The sequence below is a fragment of the Heteronotia binoei genome, chromosome 8 (assembly GCF_032191835.1).
Source record: "Heteronotia binoei isolate CCM8104 ecotype False Entrance Well chromosome 8, APGP_CSIRO_Hbin_v1, whole genome shotgun sequence".
NCBI classification, from domain to species: domain Eukaryota; kingdom Metazoa; phylum Chordata; class Lepidosauria; order Squamata; family Gekkonidae; genus Heteronotia; species Heteronotia binoei.
In genome coordinates this window covers 80,808,934-80,830,889 of record NC_083230.1, presented here as the reverse complement: position 1 = coordinate 80,830,889, position 21,956 = coordinate 80,808,934, and the positions used below count along the sequence as shown (strand labels likewise).

Sequence of the window (21,956 nt, the reverse complement as noted above, 5' to 3'; positions counted from 1 at the left end):
TCTTTGCAAAAACTGCTATATTAGGTTTATCATAATGAATGGTTAAGCCCTCATTGTTAAAATAATCTCTGAATGCTTTCAATAAATGGTGCAATCTGACTAGGGAGCAAGCTATTAACAGTGTCATCAGTGTACATAAGAGAACAAATTGAGGTGTTTGCTAGCACAGGTACGTATGAATTGGACAGCCAGAGTTCTCAGGAAAATCATTTATATAAAGATTTAAAAAGGAGAGTGCCAGAACACATATTTGCCTATCCATGCAATTTGAAGGAGTCAGACAACAGTCCCTGTTTGTTAATTCATACTCGAGCTTCAGATATTTCATATAATGAGCATATGAGCCAAAGCGGATGAGCATTGATACCATAACCACCAAGTTTCTGCCATAATATATTTCTTGGAACTGAGACAAAGGCCATCTTTAAGTCCATAAAGGCAACATAAATTGATCCACTAGAGGATTATGTATATTTTTAAATAAGATAGGACAGTGCAATTGTGGTCTATTGTGGAATAACCTAGACAAAAGCCTGCTTACTAAGGTGCCGGTATGGAATTTTCTATTGTCCAGCTGGATAACCTGTTTAACAGACAGGATGCATACAACTTGCCTGCTACCAAAAGAAGACTAATTGGGTGATATTTCCCCAGTGTGATTTGTCACCTTTCTTATAGATTGGGGGAACTATAATTGCCTGTTTCCAACTCTCAGGAATTATGTCTGACTCATTTATTTTCATGAAGGCCTCCGCTAATATAGGGCCCCGCCATTTGATTTTATTAAAAAAAGAAATTGGAGGTAAAAAATCAGGACCAGAGACCTTCCCTGGTTTAAGTTTATTGATCAAATTCTCTGTTTCTTATACAGTAACTTTGAGCTATGGTGTTAAATTTTGGACACAAATTTGAGGTAGAACAGTTGTTGGGTATGCATGCATAAAAAGCACAGAAAAATACTGAGAAGAAATAATGCTCCCTATTGTAGGTTGGCGACTCACTTTAGAGATCAGGGACCAAAATTTTTTGTGTATTTTTTTCTAAAGGCATAAATAAGAAAATTCTACTCTTTCGTGTTTTTGCTCTCCAGTGCAGAACAAATAAGATCTGGAATATTGCTTTATGAACATGATCCTTTGTGGAGGGTTTTTTTAAAAACATGATCCTTTGTGGAGGGTTTTTTTAAAAAAGAAAAATGTTTATCAGTACATAAAGATTTTGTGGAGAAGTCATAAATAATGCACAGTCCTATCTTAATGATGCCTCCTTGAAATAGCCCTAAGTTTGTTTACCTTTGTTTATGTGGATGCAGGCCTACAGTGTGATATTTTATTGTGCAGGCAATACTCAAAAGCAGATATTCTCTGTCCCAAGACTCCCTTTTTAAAAATATCGGGGAATGTAGCCACTTGACACCTGTCAGTCTCCAAAATCATGGAGCTTTTTAACAGCTGACTAATAATCAGAAAAGGGGAGGAGACTTCTGTGGGGGAGGGGAATCTCTCCTATTAACTTTACTTGGGAGGAAGGAGGAATATAGGAGTGATAATGAACAGCTGAAGCACTTGAATACTGTGGGATCTCCTTGTTGCAAGAGAGCAGGTGTACTTTTTCTTGGGTGGCAGATTATTGATGGGAATTGAATCTTAAAACAAATTAATCCATCTCTGCTGTTCTCTTCTGCAGCTTAAGAACTCTGTTTGCAGTTGTTCTGTAGTGGATTCTGAGGTTCACCAGAACAGCCAAGCCTTTTGTAAGCACACTATCCAGTTGAGCTCAACTGTCTCATAGATCATTGACAGATTAAAAAAAAGTATGATTGAAACAGGTGCCAGTGGACCTGGGCAGAAGGCAGGACCTCCAACAGATTGTTGTTAAATTTCAGCAACAACAAAACATTTTATAAGTGTTTGGGAACAACCTCGTCATTCATTTAGCTCTGAACACTGGTCTTTATGCTACAAATGGTCTCTAATTTTAAATCACTCCCACAAAAATAGGATCCCACCTTAACCACTAAGCATAGGTAAGTGCATAAAAGGTGGAATCTGCAATAGGCAATTTTAAGAGAGCAGAAGGGAATATCCAATAAGCTGTTTTATTCATTTTTCATGTCAGCGCATGGAGACAATGTTACTGTGGTTAAGTAACATTTCTTTTGCATGAACACTAGATTCATATGGAGCAGGATTTAATTGTGCAAGCCTGTGAATAAACCAGAATGGAGATTGTTTGTGATCTTAAATGTGATCTTAAATTCTGCTGAAAGGACATTTCTGCTTTTCTAGTTCCAGTTAAAAATAATGTATGAAAGTTGCTATTATATATTGTGCAATCCTAAGCACCCTTCTGATCCCATTGACTTTAGTGGACTTAGAATGGTGTTAACGCTGCTATGGACTACCCTTTAAGAGATACAAAATGAGTAAGTTTATATGTTCTATTGAACCAGCTTCACATATATATAATTCATTTTCCAGTAGAAGATTGTTGGCTATTAATGGCTTTTCAATCATTGCAAAAAGCTTAGTTCATTTTAAATTATTCTGCCAGATGGAAGAGTTCTGTGCCACTCCAAATCATAGCCAAGTCTGTGGCAGCAGAAATTGGCTCCTTAAAGGATATTATCATTGTTGCACTGCCTACTAAATGGAACCAACATGACAACAGCTGTTAAACATGTTTTGCCATGGGGTATGTTTTGCCAGGGGAGACATTTGCAGGACATAGTGGTCCTAAAGTTGAAAACTGTAATTTTAAGCTCCCTGGACTACAGCCCAATGAGAAAGTTGGATTAATTTTTCTCTAGTAGGCAATATATATTCAGTTTGGGAAAAAAATTATTCTTTTTTGTCTGAGGTTCAATCATACTCTTGAATATCAAGGGATATTGTCTGGTCACTTTTCATTGCTCCAGGATGGAGAGATGGTTTTACTGGACGGAGGATGCGAGTCTTCCTGTTATGTCAGTGACATCACTCGCACATGGCCCATCAATGGCAGGTAGGCTGTTCCCAGTAGGGGAAATACCATGTGCTATTCTTAAGAGGCTGTTGAAACTGCATTGCCTTCACCCATTCAGTGCAGAAAGGAGAAGGGAGGAAGAGGCCAAGTGTAATTTTCATACATCTGTGATTCATTTGCTGTTGTTTTAAAGTGGCTGTTATCACTGCTACTTCTCTGTTTCACTGTGTTTCCAAGGCTTTCTAACCATGCTATCCTAAGCAGAATAACACCCCTTCTAAGTCCATTGAAGAAGAAGAAGAAGAAGATGATGATGATGATGATGATATTGGATTTATATCCCGCCCTCCACTCCGAAGAGTCTCAGAGCGGCTCACAATCTCCTTTACCTTCCTCCCCCACAACAGACACCCTGTGAGGTGGGTGGGGCTGGAGAGGGCTCTCACAGCAGCTGCCCTTTCAAGGACAACCTCTGCCAGAGCTATGGCTGACCCAAGGCCATTCCAGCAGGTGCAAGTGGAGGAGTTGGGAATCAAACCCGGTTCTCCCAGATAAGAGTCTGCACACTTAACCACTACACCAAACTGGCTGAAGTCACTGTGCTCAGAAGGATGTGACTCTGCTTAGGATGGCAGTGTTATATTGCTTATATTAGCAATCTCTATTACCTGATTTGCTTCATACACTCCAGTAGAATGGCTTAGAAGTGAAGTAATGCAGAGTCACTCTGCACTCTGCACATTCAGAAATATCACATGGTACTGAACTGTTTCAGAATGTACTGGAGCAAATCAATTAATTTAATCCCCCCACCCCCTTTTAAAGCCAGTTTTTGGAAACTAGCAGTTCCGGAGAAAGTGTTCCTGCCTAGTCTTCTCTGTAATATACTAATTTGTTTATGCACATAATGTTTTTGACAGGGGGAAGCATTTAAAAGATATGATTCTGCATTTGCATTCCAAAGTGAAATCAAGCTACAAGGCCCAAAAATCTTGGTTGAACTCTTTAATGAATGACTTCCCTTTCTACTTAAATATGGTGATTGGCACCTTGCATTCTCAGATTCACAGGTCCCCAGGCAGAGCTGTACCAAGCTGTACTAGAAGTGCAGAAATCCTGTCTGAGGCTTTGCTCTCCGGGTGTGAGCCTAGAGAACATATACAGTTTCATGCTGACCTTGATTGGAGAGAAGCTAAAAGATTTGGGAATCTTACAGAAGAGCACTACTGAGAACCATCTCTTCAAGGTACTTGGCCTCTTTTTAACTTCTCAGTTAGCTTCTGTTACTTGTCAGAGAAAAGGAAAACAAAACATTCCACCTGTGAAATTCCAGCCCTGTACCTATATAGTTGTTGGTAGGATTTTTAACATGGTTGCAAATTAAAGCGAAATGTGTCTTGTAAAAACCAAGGGCTGGTGGCAGTACCTCTTTCACTCAGCAGATGGCAGATCACTTATGCATGCAGCAGTTTTAAAAGAAGTATCAATTTTAATGGGGTGGAGAATAGAAGGGGAGGGATTGTTCTAACTTGTCAGTGAGATCCTTAAACAGAACTGCCAGACTGTCAGAGAGAAATGCTTCATTTTGTGGTCGGTTTGAGAAGGTTTTTTTTGGGGGGAGGGGGAATTTTGTTCTCATGACTCTGGATCTGTTTGTGGTTCACTTGGATTTTGAATCAGCTGTGTGTGTATTGCTGAATGTAACAGGTGTGTTGTCTTTTTTTTGACAGACAGGTGGAAGTTTAAATATCACTTCAAATTATTCTCACTTCACTATAATCACTTCCTGGAATATTGGCGGGGGGGGTGAGATTTGCTCCACTATAGCAGGCATTTTTAAACTTAAATTTCATTCCCATGTTGAGATAAATGTTGCCAGAGAAGGAGGCCATTTTCAAAGAACAATATGATTCCAAGATTTGAAACTGGACAGCTCTTTCTAAATGAGAACAAGTCAATGAGCTGCAAGGATAGCATCACATTCTGTTTTTGTTTGCAAATGCACACCAGGATTAGCATAAGAACATAAGAGAAGCCATGTTGGATCAGGCCAATGGCCCATCCAGTCCAACACTCTGTGTCACACAGTGGCCAAAAAAAAAATTATATTTATATACACACACGTATATATATATATATATATATATACACACTGTAGCTAATAGCCACTGATGGACCTCTGCTCCATATTTTTATCTAACCCCCTCTTGAAGCTGTCTATGCTTGTAACCGCCACCACCTCCTTTGGCAGTGAATTCCGCAAGTTAATCACTCTTTGGGTGAAGTACTTCCTTTTATCCATTTTAACCTGACTGGTCAGCAATTTCATTGAATGCCCACGAGTTCTTGTATTGTGAGAAAGGGAAAAAAGTACTCCTTTCTCTACTTTCTCCATCGCATGCATTATCTTGTAAACCTCTATCATATCACCCCGCAGTCGACGTTTCTCCAAGCTAAAGAGCCCCAAGCATTTTAACCTTTCTTCATAGGGAAAGTGTTCCAACCCTTTAATCATTCTAGTTGCCCTTTTCTGGACTTTTTCCAATGCTATAATATCCTTTTTGAGGTGCGGTGACCAGAACTGCACACAGTATTCCAGATGAGATCACATCATCATTTATACAGGGGCATTATGATACTGGCTGATTTGTTTTCAATTCCCTTCCTAATAATTACCAGCATGGCATTGGCCTTTTTTATTGCAATCACACACTGTCTTGACATTTTCAGTGAGTTATCTACCACGACCCCAAGATCTCTCTCTTGGCCAGTCTCTGCCAGTTCACACCCCATCAACTTGTATTTGTAGCTGGGATTCTTGGCCCCAGCGTCCATTACTTTGCACTTGGCCACATTGAACCTCATCTGCCACGTTGACGCCCACTCACCCAGCCTCAACAGATCCCTTTGGAGTGCCTCACAATCCTCTCTGGTTCTCACCACCCTGAACAATTTAGTGTCATCTGCAAACTTGGCCACTTCACTGCTCACTCCCAACTCCAAATCATTTATGAACAAGTTAAAGAGCATGGGACCCAGTACCGAGCCCTGCGGCACCCCACTGCTTACCGTCCTCCACTGGGAAGGCTGCCCATTTATACTCACTCTCTGCTTCCTATTAATTAGCCAGTTTTTGATCCACAAGAGGACATGTCCTTTTACTCCGTGACTCTCGAGCTTTCTAAGGAGCCTTTGATGAGGAACTTTCATGATGGTGCTGAAATCCTGTCCAGTTGGGATCACTATAATAGATCATTTATCTTTGTGTGGAGAGTGGGCTGTACAATCTAAATGCTGCTTTGAACATGGTGGCTATTCCCTTTTCAAACATCAAAGGATGACAGATGGTATTTCTGGCTGTACAGAAATTCAGTAGACTGGTGTAGCTAGCATGAGGAGCAGATTTACTTTCCCATGAGATTAGCAGGGTAGAGGAAGGTTAAAAAGGTAAAGGTAGTCCCCTGTGCAAGCACCAGTTGATCTTCTTCGTGGTCTCTGTGCATTCACACATATGGGTAATCCGCAGGATTGGTCCCAACCTAGGAGAATTCAAAGCAATCTTGATCGCAGATCTGGCGCGCCTCCCACTCGTCCTGGGGAGGAGGCAGGCACTGCGCATGCCTGGACGAGGGGGAGGCGCTTAGCCACTCAGTTTCTTCCTTACCGCCGACCGGATCGCACCTTCCTCGCTGATCTCCAACTCTTCATTGCAATCTTCAACGTTCACCTTCTCTTCGCTTCAATTCTTCGCTTCAATCTTCACCTTCTCCTTGGTATCGTATAAAAAAAAAAAAAAAAAACCTCTCTTCTACTATCTTTCCGGACTTCTCCCTCCCCCCCCCCCCCCGGGCGGATGGAAGGAAGGGACAAAATAACTTTTAAACGTTGCACCCGCTGCGCTTCCAAAATCCCTTCGTCCGACGGTCACTCTCTTTGCCTTTTTTGCCTCGGAGAAGCTCACCGTACGGACTCCTGCGTCCACTGCAGCCAGTTTGGCAAACAGGCCCGCAAAAATCGTGCCGCGAGGCTCAGGAGCCATCTTATGGAGACCTCCCTCCGACCGACCACGCCGCATGGCGAACAACAACAACTCGCGCCATCTTCCCCACTTCTCGCGGGAGAGACGCAGTCGGCAGCTTCTGCGACTCAAGGTCCCTGCAAGCCCAAGTCTGGCAAGCACACCAAAAAGTCGGATGACACCAGAAAGCGCCGCCGCTCCGATTCTGCCCACGCGGACCCGACGGGCAAGCTAAGCTCTAAGAAGCCTAAGACCCGGCCATCAGATCAAACCGGACAACACTTGGGTTCGAATCCGACCACGAGCTCGACCGCAACTAAACAGAAGGCATCGAACCCGACCGCACATGGCTCGGGCTCGATCCCGAAAACTCCGACATCGAAGTCGACGGCAACACCGTCCGTCACACCGTTAGAAATCGTGCGCATCTCATCTAAGTCCCCATCGATATCGAACTCTCCACCGGACCAGATACTGGAGACCCACTCTCCTACATCCGTCAGCAGTCACCGTCCTCTCGACCCTCGTAAATTCGTGGACCTCTCACAGCCGCTGGACGCCCACGCTCTAACCCGAGAGCCTTCGACTCCTAGAGTCCTTCCAACCAGACCAAGATCCCGCAGTCGCCGACGGTCACACAGCCGCCGCAGGGAGAGATACTATTATTACTCCCCGTCGAGATCCAGGTCCCCGTCCCCTCGGGACCGAAGACGGCACCGAAGATCTCCGTCCTACGAGGTCTACCGCACAGACCCGAGAGACCGTCACTACCGCACCTACCATGACTCTCCTCGGTACCGGGACCGCATGGACAGACCAGACCGAACCCGTTACCGAGATGTGTCTCCACGCAGACATCACCCTGATTTGGACACATCGCTTCGGCATCGTGACGACCCCACGCGTCGTAGCGCCGAACCGAAACTCCCTTCACCACACGGATCCGTGCGCACTGTTCCTGACAAACAGCCGGCACCCCTCCAACTCCAGCCTGACCCGCACCAAGAAACCGAGGACGACTCCGAGCAGGAACTCTCCGACTCCGACCACTCTTCGGGCTCGGACTTACAGTCTCCTGACTCCGACATAGCAAAGCCAGCGGAACTATCGCCGTCAGAGGGCCCAAAGTCATACCTCGACCTTGTCTCGAATATGGCGAACTCACTGAACCTGAAGCTCAACACCGACGCGCCCAGAGTTTCGGACGTCGTATTCGACCTAGTTCATGCGGATCTGCCATCAAGTTCTTCTCTCCCTATGCTCCCTGTCCTTCTGGAAACGCTTAAGGAAGCATGGGACAAACCGGCATCGGTACCGCCAACATCCAAAAGGGTTGAAGCCCTTTATAAGATACACGCACCGGACTCGAAGTTTCTATTCACACACCCGGCCCCGAACTCGATCATTGTCCATTCCTCGTCCAAGTCCAAACAAACCAGGCACCCAGTGCCCCCAGAACGGGAAGGCAAAAAGCTCGACACCATCGGGAGAAAGATATACTCCCTCACAACGGCCACGACTAAAATACATAATTACATGGCATGCTTCTCAGCATACGCCTACAACTTGACTACCTTCCTTAACACACTGATCCCATCTCTACCTGAGGCATCCCAGAAATCAGCGACCAATGCCTTGCAAGAGCTAGCCAGAGTAAGCAAACAGCAGATCAACACTGCTCGCCATGCTGCACAGTGTTCCTCCAAAACCTTGGCCTCAGCCATAGCCCTTCGCAGACACGCGTGGCTTAGATCCTCGTCCCTCCAACCTGACATCAAGTACAAGGTTGAGGATTTGCCCTTCGATGGCCTTGGTCTATTCAATGCAACTACGGATGACATTCTCACATCAGTAGACGACGGCAGGAAGAGGGCGAAACGACTGGGAGTCTCGCAACATCCAGCCCAATTCGGCAAGCACAGGAACTGGAGGCCCAGCCATTATAAGGGAACCAGGTCCCCGAGACAACAGGAGCCATGGTGACGCAAACCACCACAATCTAAACCCTTTCAGCACCGACGCCCTCAAACAGCCAAAAAACCTGCAGCTACCTCCAAACCGTCTCTTTGACCACCCTGCCCCGAGCCGTCCAGTTTCCCCCCATCAGCCGCAGCCTTCCACACACACCCGTCTGCAACCGTTCTACCCTGCCTGGAGAGACATCACTTCGGACTCCTGGGTCCTCGCCATCATTCAAAGGGGCTACCTAATAGAATTCGCATCCACCCCGAAACACCACAGATTCCTCACCACACCTCCGTCCACTCCCCTGCAAGCGGAAATCGCGTCTCTGCTGGACAAAGGCGCGATAGAACCAGTTCCACCTCAATACCATCGCACCGGATTTTATTCCCGCTACTTCCTGGTACCAAAGAAGGACGGTGGACTCCGCCCCATCCTCGACCTCCGCAAACTCAACCTGCACATAACCTACAAGAGATTCCGTATGATCACACTCCAGGCAATCCTCCCGCTCATCCCAGAACAAGCATGGATGGCGTCCATAGACCTTCAGGATGCCTATTTCCACATCACAATCAATCACCGTCACAGAAGGTTTCTCAGGTTCGCCATCGGGGAACAGCACTTCCAGTTCTGCTCCCTCCCGTTCGGCCTATCCACAGCCCCGAGGGTTTTCACCAAGTGTATGGCAGTGGTAGCAGCCACACTACGTCAGCAACACATATCAATTTACCCGTACATAGACGACTGGCTGATCGTCGCACACTCGAAGGAACAGCTGCAACTGGACGTCTCCGCTACCCTCTCTCTCCTGGCCACCCTAGGCCTCCAAGTCAACCTATCAAAGTCCAAACTGGCTCCTACCCAGCGAATCCAGTTTATAGGAGCAGACATCTCCACAGTCTCTCAAACGGCCTCCCTACCTCAAGACAGAGTACTCAGTATACAGGCTCTGGCCACCACCATCATCGCCCAGCGATCGCAAACAGCCCTCACATTCCAGAGAATGTTAGGCCTCATGGCAGCAACCACCGCAGTCTTGTGCTTCGCGAAGCTGCACATGCGACCCCTGCAGATGTGGTTCGTCAGGACCTTCCATCCGCACACACAGCACCAGTCCACGCTACTCACCCTACCGCCACACATCATAACATCCCTCAAGTGGTGGACAATAGAACGTCACCTCCGCAAGGGCATGCCGTTCAAACAGGCACCCCCCTCGGTGATTGTCACCACAGACGCCTCCAAGTGGGGATGGGGAGCCCACTTGGGAACCCTCACAGTACAGGGCCAGTGGTCAGACCACGAACGCTCTCTCCACATAAACTGCCTAGAGCTCCTCGCAGTGCACAAGGCCTTACGGTCCTTCCTCCCATCGCTGAGGAACCAGCACGTCCAGGTCACCTCCGACAACATCGCCACGGTCTTCTACATCAACAGACAGGGAGGCACCGCCTCCATCAGACTCTGCAAGAGGGCCCTGGCGTTGTGGCACTGGAGCATAAGCCAGGGCATCTTCCTCACGGCTGTTCACCTACCAGGAACCGAAAACACCCAGGCAGATGCCCTGAGCCGCCACTCGACCAACAACCACGAGTGGTCCATCAACAGCAAATACATCCGACAGATCTTCAGCATCTTCGGGACCCCGAAAGTAGATGTATTTGCTTCACTGTCAAATGCCCTATGCATCCACTTCTACATGAGGGGTCCTCCGTCTCATCTCTCCAAGGGGGACGCCTTTCTCCAAACGTGGAAGGGAGCACTCCACTACCTCTTTCCCCCCATTCCACTTATCACCAGAGTTCTACAGAAGATTCAAGTAGACCGCACGAATTGCATCCTAATAACCCCATGGTGGCCCCGCCAGCCATGGTTTACAACCTTGCTGCTTCTGTCCAACAATACATTCCTCCTACTTCCTCAAGCGCAGGACCTCCTCTCCCAACAGGACGGCAAGGTCCTGCATCACAACCCAGCATCACTCAAATTGACAGCTTGGAGGATCAGTTTCTAGAGTTTCCCCCTGAGGTCCGCCAGGTCCTAGTGAATTCCAGAAAGCCATCCACTAGAAAATCCTATCTACTTAAGTGGAAGCGTTTCTCTCACTATGCCTCACAACATAACTTCGACCCCAGCTGCGCCACCATATCCCAGGTGCTAACCTATACCCTAACGCTCTCCAGGGCGGGGCTCTCATATTCTTCACTGAAGGTACACCTGGCAGCCATCTCAGCCTTCCACCCCCGCATTGGGGGCACGACTGTCTTCTCTCACCATGCTACCAGAGCCTTCCTCAAGGGCATCATCCGCCTACACCCACCAGTCAAACAAATTCTTCCTACCTGGAGCCTTTCTCTCGTCCTAAGCCAGCTCATGAAACCACCTTTTGAGCCCATGGCTTCTATTCCACTACACCTGCTGTCATGGAAGACAGCCTTACTCACGGCTCTCACCACAGGCAAGAGGGCCAGCGACATCTGTGCACTCAGGGCGGACCCACCATATACGACCTTTCACAATAGCACGGTGGTCCTCAGACCCGACCCGACATTCCTGCCAAAGGTCGTCTCTCCCTTTCATCTGGGGAGACAATCAACCATACCAGCCTTCTTTCAGCACCCCACGGATGCAGGGCAAAGGGCGCTCCATAACCTGGACGCACGTAGGGCCCTAGCCTTTTACATAGACAGAACCCGCCAATTCCGTAGAGACCCTAGACTCTTCGTCGCGTACGCCGCCCACAACAAGGGCAGCAAAATATCTACTCAGAGACTTTCCAAGTGGCTCGTTGCCGCTATTGAACTCTGCTACCAACTGGCGAAACAGCCAGTTCCCCAACACATACGAGCCCACTCGACCAGAGCCGTGGCTACCTCGTCAGCCTTCATGAGGGGCATCCCTATAGAGGACATCTGCGCTGCAGCCGTCTGGTCCTCTACATCTACCTTCGCCTCGCACTACGCTCTTGACGTCCGTGCCCGGCGTGATGCCTCCTTCGGACAAGCAGTGCTGCGCTCCATCTTCGACTAACCACCGTGAGTACTATACTCTTTACGTTTTTGTCCTAACCATGCATATTCTTACAGATCCAGCACCCACCTCCGAAGAAATAGCTCGCTAATCACCCATATGTGTGAATGCACAGAGACCACGAAGAAGATGGACAGGTTTCTTACCTGTAACTGGTGATCTTCGAGTGGTCATCTGTGCAATCACACAGACCCACCCAGCCTTCCCCGCTGCTGGACGCTCATCTAGCACATTCGTTTCCACCTATCCGGCGGCGGGAAGAAACTGAGTGGCTAAGCGCCTCCCCCTCGTCCAGGCATGCGCAGTGCCTGCCTCCTCCCCAGGACGAGTGGGAGGCGCGCCAGATCTGCGATCAAGATTGCTTTGAATTCTCCGAGGTTGGGACCAATCCTGCGGATTACCCATATGTGTGATTGCACAGATGACCACTCGAAGATCACCAGTTACAGGTAAGAAACCTGTCCTTTCTGACTCTGGGGTGACGTCACATCATGATGTTTTCACAGCAGACTTTTTACGGGGTGGTTTGCCATTGCCTTCCCCTATCATCTACACTTCCCCCCCCCCCAGCAAGCTGAAAGGTTACCTACATGTATTTATGTATACACATCTACCAGTGAAGGCAGAAAAGTGTACAAATCACAGGGAAGAATATGGTCTCTTGTCCTTTATTCCAGCACCTGAAAATGAGATGTGCAAGGCATTCTCAAAGCAGAAGAGAGGAGCCCTGGAAAGAACATCATATGTATTGTTAGTGCCACCAAGAATGCTTCCCTACTCCCATGGAGGCATTCCAAGCCAGGGCTCCCAGACAAATATCCCTACTGGGCCCCTTCCTCATATCACCCTCATCCAACTCAGACATCATATGAAAGTAAACTGCATGAGTTGGACAGCATGTTTCCCAGGGCCCCTGGAATTTTGTCCCCCTAACTCCCTGTTCCAAGGGTATATACAACTGGAAGCAAAAAAGGGGAGAGGAAAAAACTTAACCTAAATTGAATTAAGAACCTAAAGGTTAAGAATATCTGAGTGTATAGCCCAATAATTCTGTAAGGTACGGTAAATTAAAGACATTAATTTTGGGGTGGGGGAATGACATTGTACAATTTTATTTGTAACTGAAACTATCACCAGGGCCTATATCTGGTTTTAATTTACTTTATAATAAATACATATATATTTTTCAGTATTTAATGTTTTCAACCTTACTTACAGAATTATTTGGACTGTACACTCAAACATTCTTAACCTTTAGGTTCTTAGTCCAAGGACAGTATTTGTGAATTTCCTGCATTGTGCAAGGGAGTGGAGTAGATGACCCTTGAGGTCCCTTCCAACTCTAGAATTCTAAGACATATACAACACATATAGTTCTACTCTAGGACTGCTTAATTTGGAATAACTACGCCTTTGGTTTGGTACTAACAATTACTAACATTAGTTACCAATTACAGTCAGCCATATACACATGCACTGAAAGAGCAGAAAAAATAATCCATTGTATTTCTGTGACACATGAGCAACAAATGGAGTTGAAGGATACATGACGCCCTACATGGGGGTATGAATAGAATCCAACCCATTGGTATCTGTATTGGCATCCAGAAGGAGAAAATGGTTAGTAATACAGTAATACTACTTTATACTCACCCCCCCCCCCCATGGTTGTTCTCTCTGCTGCCATTCCCTGAGATAACACAGGGCTTATAGCGTAGAGATGCTACTGGACTATTGATCTGTTCAAGGAGGACAGGAGTCAGTGCACTTGCTTCCTTGTACAAGAGAAGGTGAGTGACCACCACCACTACTCCTACGCTGGTTAGTGGGAAAAGACAATAATTCCTCTTCAGGAAGTTATTGCACAAATTCCTCTTCAGGGGGTTATTGTGTGAATTAGATTTTGGAATCCCAATAATAAGAATTGTCACACTGATTCATGTAAGTGATTTATCAGGTCCCTGTCTGCAAATTGTGGTCCAGTGGTTGCCTCTGAGAGATTCATAAGTATCACAGGAAAGCAGGCATTTAGGTGGTTGTCTGTCTTGAAATGGAGTCTGGGCTTTTAGTTATCACAACTATTAGTGACTGATTGATGTGTACTCTGTATATATACTGAATTGTTTTAAAGGCTGCTGAGCTACTTGCTGTGTCAACCACCTTCACAAATCAGAATTTCCATAGATTGTTTTATATTGCAAAAGTGGTACTTCCTTTGTTTGTCTTAAGCCCCAAGAGGGACCCCAAGGTTTTGCATCATAACATGGCATTAACAGCTCCCTCCTTCCCAAATGGATGCAGAGATAAATTGAAATAAGTAATAGAATGTTTGCTGAAGCTCAGAAACCATGAGACTCTCAGTTTTTGTGTCTTTAAGTCTCATGATCTCTTGACCTTCTTTCTTGAGACACTGAATTATTAGCAGGATCAGACTTTGGGTTGCCCAAACTTAGCAGAAAGCTTAGTTGTTGAAAAGAGACTCATATTTCACCAGATGTCAGAAACTTTTGGGGGGAGACTGAATATATTACAAGGTTCAGTCAACCGCTGTGTCCATATGCCTATGACACTCAGTTGAAATCATAAATGAGAAATTGTTCCTGTTTTTCAAATAATTTGATTCAGATGCAGACAAACCATGGTTCACTGTTACATCAACTTGCAAGAGGAATCCTCATTCCCCACACTTCTTTTATGCTGTCTTCAGGAATTTTTCAGGACTGCCTCTCCCAGTATACTCCCAAAAGAATGTAGACCAAGATCTACTGGTGGTCCCTGGCCCAAGGAATATCCAATTGTCCTTGACCAGAGCCAGAACATCCTCTGCCCTGGCCCCAACCTCGTGGAACTCTCTGCCAAATATCATCCAGGCTCTGTGGGACATGAAGCAGTTTTGCAGGGCCTTTAAGGCAGAGATGTTCTGCCAGGCATTTGGTTGAGGACAGAGACAGTTGTATCCTCTGGCACTCCAATCTTCCATCTCCCTCTTTATTGCCATCTTTTAATAATTACTGATGTTTATGGTTTTAAATCATATTATAATCATATTGTATTAATTTTTATGTTTTACACTGCTCTGAGCCCTACCTCAGCGGGGAAGGGTGTTCTAAAATTGAAATGGTGGTGGTGGTGGTTTGATAATTAAACACTTCCAGTTTTGTGGCAAAGCATGGAAAAGAAGCACTGGAGAAATTTCACTAGGCCTTCACCAACTTCCACTCCACCATCAACCTGACCATGAATCAATCCATGTAATACTTTGTAGACACCACTGTATAACTACATAATGGAAGCATAACAACCACTTTATACAAGAAACCTGCTGATTGCCAAGCACATCTAAATGCCTCTAGTCACCATCCTAAACACACCAAATGATCCATTGTCTACAGCTAAGCTCTGAACTGCAGCCGTATCTGCTATGATCCCTGGGACAGAGATTCTCACATGCAGCATCTGCAACAGACATTCTTGTAATGACAGTACCCACCTAATAAGGAAACAGATTAACAAAGCCAAAATGATATCAACTAACTATTTTACTGCAGACCAATATGGCTACCCTACGCAAGCATGTTTTGTTATTGTGTTTGTACTACGAACCATGGCTTATACTCTTAGTTTAGTATTGTGGCTTTTAAGGGCATAAGAAGGGCCTTGCTGGATCAGGCCAGTGGTCAATCCAGATCAGCATCCTATCTCACACAGTGGCCAACCATTTGGAGGGCAACTATAGGGTATAGAGGCTGAGACCATTCCATGATGTTGTCTCCTGGAGCTGGGATTCAGATGTTTACTGCCTCTGAGCGTAAAGGTTCCCTTTAGTCACCATGGCTGGCAATCACTGATAGACCTATCCTCCATGATTCTTGTCTAATCCCCTTTTAAAGCTGCCTGTACCTATGGCTACATCTTCATTTTAATCACTCTCTGTGTAAAGAAGTATTTCTTTTTGCCTGTCCTGAATCTACAGCCCATCATTTTCATTGGATGCCTTCAAATTCTAGTATTTTGGTTGCTCCCTTTTGTACTTTTTCCATTTCTGCAATATCCTTTTTAAGACCACAACTTCACACAGTATTTCAAATGAGAGTGCACCATATCTATATAGGGGCATTATAATATTGGCAGTTTAATAAACCCTGACATGGAGTTTGCTACTTGATATTTTTTTGAGCTATCCACTGTGACTTCAAGATCTCTTTGCCCCATCAGTTTCAGCAACTTCAGAGTCCATTGGCATATAGTTAAAAGTTTAGATTTTTTGCTCTGATATGCATCACTTACCCACATTGAAGTTAATTTGTCACATTTTGGAGGGAACAGTTTGTGGTTCATATGTAATGATAAATAATATTGGCACAACAGTGGAGCTATTCAAGTCATTCATAAGGAGAGGAGGGAGTGTGTGAACTGAAGGATCTCCCAGGTTCATTCAAATCAACGTTCATCATGGCATCTGAACTATCTCAATGTACTTTTCCAGTATCAAACTCAATGCTGTTGTCCATCCTGGACAGACATCTGTACTTGCTTGCTTTTGTAATGTGTTGGTTTTTGTTGCCATTTAGGCTGTTCGAAAATACTGCCCACACCATGTAGGACACTATCTGGGAATGGATGTTCATGATACCCCTGACATATCCCGCTCAATCCCCCTCCAGCCAGGCATGGTGATCACCATTGAGCCAGGTAAAAGGACTCAACAGTAACTATCCTGGAACAAAATATATGGATATTTTCAGTCATTATGCGTGTGCTATGTGATTGCTAAATGTGATATTTTCTTAGTTACATCATGAAATTGTGTGTGTTTTTTTCAAAAAAAATTATTCTAAGGTTTCATGACTGCAGTGAAATGGTAGAAATGTAGGTAATATCTGGTAAAACATTAGAAAGTAGCATGAGACCAGAACAAGATTTCAGTGGTTAAGACTGTAGTTAGCCACAGTAATACTGTATTATTTTTATTAAATGCTTAGAGGACTTCACATACATTATCTTAGTAGTCTTTTCAACAACACTTTAAGGTAGGTCCAGTGATTTCATTATAATTTCCACAGTCTTGTTCCTTTCCTGAGTATCTGTGATTCAGTAGAGGCTTTCTTCTGTAAGAAGAAAACCCTTGATGCTCTTAATGAGAAACCTTCAGACGAGGAAGCCACTGTACTGGTGGGACTTGGAATCCCATCCATGTATTTAATATCAGTTCATATGTTTGGCTCTCAGCAATGTATCCCATTTAAAGAAATTTCACAATGACTGTAGAGACTGACAGTCATAATGGCAGGTACAGGTAACTGGATTCACCATCATGGCAGTCCAACATCTTGCTGATTTCTGCCAGAGAGAATAAAGAAATCCCTGTTCTGACTCAGCATCTTTGTTCTTACTACAAAACACATAGACACACTGCACTTCTGTGAGGAGGAGAAGCTGTGGAATATCTCTCCTAGGCTGAAGTATGCAGCAAGACAAGAGATAGAAGGATCTTGAGGCACAGCAGTTGTCTATAGTTTTTTTTGTTTTTGTTTTTTTTGGAACAAGTAGTGGGTGGAAGGTTTCTTTCCACATGATACCATGTTAACAGGCAAAAGTATAAACACACACGTGAAGCTGCCTTATACTGAATCAGACCCTTGGTCCATCAAAGTCAGTACTATCTACTGAGACTGGCAGCAGCTCTCCAGGCTCTTGGGCAGAGGTCTTTCATGTCATCTATGACCTGATTTCTATAACTAGAGAAGCCAGGAATTGAACCTAGGCCTTTCTGCATGCCATGCTGCATCACTGAGCCATGGCCCACCTCAAGATAAAGAGCTGGGAAATCCTTCCTACTGTACAATCAAGAATAAATTTCTCTGTCATTTAAGCACTTTGTTCACATCTTTCCATGGACACAGTTATTGCTTCTTCCCAACATTGTGATGGATTATCTAATTTGCACCCAGTCTTGAGATCTGTACCACTCAGCTCTAGACGAATTTTTCTCATTAGCTTACGCAGCTGCCAAATTCCCAATTATTAGGTCTGTACCAGACAAACTTTATAAGCAAGACTTATCTCTTGGAGCACAATGAAATATTACAGTTTTTCACATCTGATCTTTTGCCAGCAGAACAAATGGAAGACTTCTTTCAGTTACTTATTTTATTTAAAATAAAGCATAACTTTTTATTAGGCAACAATTTGGCAAGTATAAATGGGTGCTGTTTAATTCTACCAATGCAGAAAAAATGCATGCAATAAAAACCAGGTCTCCTAACAATTCTCAAGCTTAGCTAAATACATAATCATTATATTTTTTCTAAGATTAAGGCAAATTAGATTTCTAGCTGATTGGCAGAATGCTATGCCAGATATGGAAGCCCTGAACATGATTGTGCTTACCTAGATAAGATCTGTTCTGATTGAAGATATCAGCAGAAAACCTGATTGGCCCCCTACACTACACACTTTTGTAGAGAAGGTGACAAGAACAAAAATAAATCTAACACAAGATTGTCCTCTAATAAAACAAGTGGTCCCCAAAGGGATTATGAAGATAAGCAACAGGTGGACTAGAATGTATCTTGATAACTCTTATTAAATGCTGAAAGCAAGGCTATAAATCTAAAATTGGCATTTGTTCACAATTAAAGAGCAATCATTCTGCTCCTTCAGCTACACTAATGAACTATCAAGCTAAAAGGCAGTCCTGTACTTTTCCTGACCAGCTCTTGAACCTTACAGAAGCTACATAAGAGTAACAGATTATGACATGTATACATATGATTAAAATCATAAACATACAAACACATCCTTTAAAATATTTGCATACTATCTTATCTTAATTTTCTTTGCTCTCTAGTAATGGTTCTCAAAGTGTTCATATATATTCCTCAAAAGCTTCTCTGCAGAGGTACAGACCACTGTGAGATGATGTATGAGCCATTTAATCCATCCTAGGTATATGTGCCATCTACATTCATCTTGTTCCAACTGGCATAGTACAAAAGGTTGTGTTCTCATATTCCACCAGCACCAGGAATCAGTGGGACAAATTATTTTTTCTTGCCTCCCCAGTGTGAGTTTTCCTAAACTTTCTCCCTCTTTTCCTATGCTTTCCTTAGGGTTGAAGATAAGCACAAGCATTACCTGGCAAACTATTTTTTCTTATCAATAGTCAGAGAAGATAGGACAGTTGATTTTTTTAAAACATTAAAAATACACTTACAGTAACAAATTTTACTACCCTTGTAGCAAGTACATGCCAGTCAGTAAAAGTCGTTGCAAAGTGCCAGCTATCCAGTACTGTAGAAATTGAAAGGGTTGTCCAAGGTGGACAACCTGTATGGGTCAATATTAATATTAAGCTGCAGTAGTAAGTATATTAAAAGGTCTGCCCAAAAGAGACAGCAGTCAGTTGGATAACCTTACAAAAAACTGATATTGCCAAGACACTCCATATATCTGGTGAAGTAAGCTCTGACTTACTAAAGCTTATGCTGGGATAAATTTTGTCTTTAAAATGTTACAGGACACATATGTTATGGGATACCCTGCAGATAATGTCTAGATCTAGGTTACAGAGCAAAAGTTACATATTGTCCACATCACTTAATACAGAATAGCTAGTAAGGATATTTTTCAGAAACTTGACAATAGGAGCATTATATTATTTATCTGAAATATTTTTATGCTGCTCCTATAAAACCAATCTCCATGGAGGTTCATAGACTAAAAGCCCAACAGAGTCCAGATCCGCAATAAACATGTGGCAGCAACCAAAAAACCATAATTAACCAAAAAACCCACAGCAGCTACATAAAATCAAATGAAAACCAAGAGCAGAGAAGGTGAAATTGAAGAACAAACCAGCCAATTAATTAAAAGCAGTTTTAAATAAAAACATCTGGACTTGGTGCCCAAAGAAAGGCGCAATGGCAGTGCCAGGGGCGTGCAGAGAAGGAGGGCATTCCAAACTGGAGGGGGGACAGCCACTGAAATGGTGGCATCCTTTGTAGTCTGGCATGTTACTTTAGACAGTAGAGTGGTTGGGGGGATGCAAAGGATGGGCTGTGTACAGTATCTAAGCATCACTTATATGGGCACAACTGGTCCTGCCGTTACTATAGTCCTAAGTTGTACTTTGTTAGTTAAAACCACCTTGAATTGAGACTGGAAATAAACAGGCAGCCAATTAAAATCTTTCAAGAGTCATATGCTGCCTGTGGTGTATGCCAACTAAATCTTATTGCTGCATTCTAGACCAACTGGAGCTTTTGAACTTTTGAATTGCTGGGTTTCCTTTGACAAGTGGGCCCATGTAGACAGACCACTGTGAGCTGATCACACACTTCTTGAGGAAAAGCTGTAGTTGGCAAGCCAGCTGAAGCCTGGTTAAAGATGCTATGTACTGGGAATGAAATCTGAACATCCATCTGTAAATCTGGATTTGACAGTCCTTGCCAGCTGCTCCTTTAGAGGGTGTACAGTCCTAAGTAGAGTAGACTTTTCTTCAGTTTCCACAATCAACACCAACCAACAGTATCTCAGTCTTTTCTGAACTGACCCTCATCCAGCCGATTATGGCTGGGCAACTTAGAATCATACAGCTGGAACAAGTCTTACAGGCCATGTAGTCCAGCCCCCTTCAGGTGTTCCTGGATGAAGCAGATTGTTTGGATCAGGGGTGTGGAACTCATTTGTTATGAGTTATGCTGGATCTGACATAAGTGAGACCTTGCCAGGCCACGCTGTGTCAGGCCAGGTGTATAATATTTAAGATTAGGTAGCAGAGATATAAACAATTTAAAGGACACAAACACAACTAAAGATTTTTTAAAAACTTAAAATAAAACATTCTAAAAACATTAGCACTTGTTGGTCTTAAAGGTGCTTTCTTTGTATTTCTCCCATGGGATCCAGGGAACTGGGCAAAGGAAGCTCTGGCTCTTTCCCTCCCTCCCCAGGGGACCAGGAGGGGGAGGAGCCTCAGCTAATAGAGAAGATCAAGATTTTGCTCTGTAGCTCTTGTGTGATTGAGCAAGCCTTGCAAAGCAAGCTGAGATGCAGAAGGAAGCAAGAGAGAGGGAGAAGGAAGCAGCCAGTTGCTCAGGAGGGCTGATAGGAGCCCTCTGGGGGGTATGATTCAGCCCCTAGGCCACATGTTTGACACCCCTGGTTTGGATCTTTCCAGTCTGGTTTCAGGCCAGGACTGAAACAGCATTGGTCACTCTGTTAGATGACCTGCACCAGGAACAGACAGAAAGATAGCAGCTCTGTTGGTTCTTCTGAGCCTCTCAATGGCTTTTGATACCATCAATCATGGTATCCTTCAGGACTGCCTTTTCAGGCTGGGAGTGGGAGGCACTGTTTTTGGAGGTTCCAGTCCTGCTTGGAGGGTAGATCTCAGAATCTAGGCCTTTTCTAAGCAGAAAAGATTTGGTTACTGTAGTGGATGCCCTGGTTACATCTAGATTAGATTACTGCAATACATTCTATGTGAGACTGCCCTTGAAAAGTTTTCAGATCTTTCATCTGGTGCAGATTATAATAATAATAATAATAAATTTTATTTATATCCCGCCCTCCCCACCTCGGCAGGCTCAGGGCGGCTAACAACATTTTATAAAAAACATACAATAGTAGATAAAAGCCTTTAGATTTAACAATATAAAACATTAAAACATTAAACTTAATAACATTAAAACCAATCCAATAAGATTGCTGCAGCCAGGATGTTGACCAGAATGGGTTAATAGAGACTATATTACTCCAGACTTGGCCCATCTACTCTGGCTCCTAATTTGTTTCTGGACACAATTCAAGGTGATAGTGAGGACCTTTTAAGGTCTATATGGTTTGGGACCAGCATATCTGAAGGATCACTTACTCCCTTACAAACCTATCCAACTGCCATGGTTGTCTTAGGACCTGCTTCAGGTGCCCTTGTCTTCTGAGATTAGGTGGGTGGCAACCCGGAGATGGCCTTTGC

At 44.3% G+C, this 21,956-nt stretch overlaps 1 protein-coding gene across 1 annotated transcript in view; it reads left to right on the top strand.

The window, feature by feature from the left end:
• The window catches only part of XPNPEP3 (X-prolyl aminopeptidase 3), a 50,370-nt gene that overhangs the window by 23,448 nt on the left and 4,966 nt on the right, over window positions 1-21,956 (top strand). The window contains exons 7-9 of the mRNA XM_060245394.1: window positions 2,918-3,003; window positions 4,027-4,210; window positions 16,549-16,669. Coding sequence (XP_060101377.1) covers window positions 2,918-3,003; window positions 4,027-4,210; window positions 16,549-16,669 — 391 coding nt within the window. The remainder of the gene's footprint in view (window positions 1-2,917; window positions 3,004-4,026; window positions 4,211-16,548; window positions 16,670-21,956) is intronic.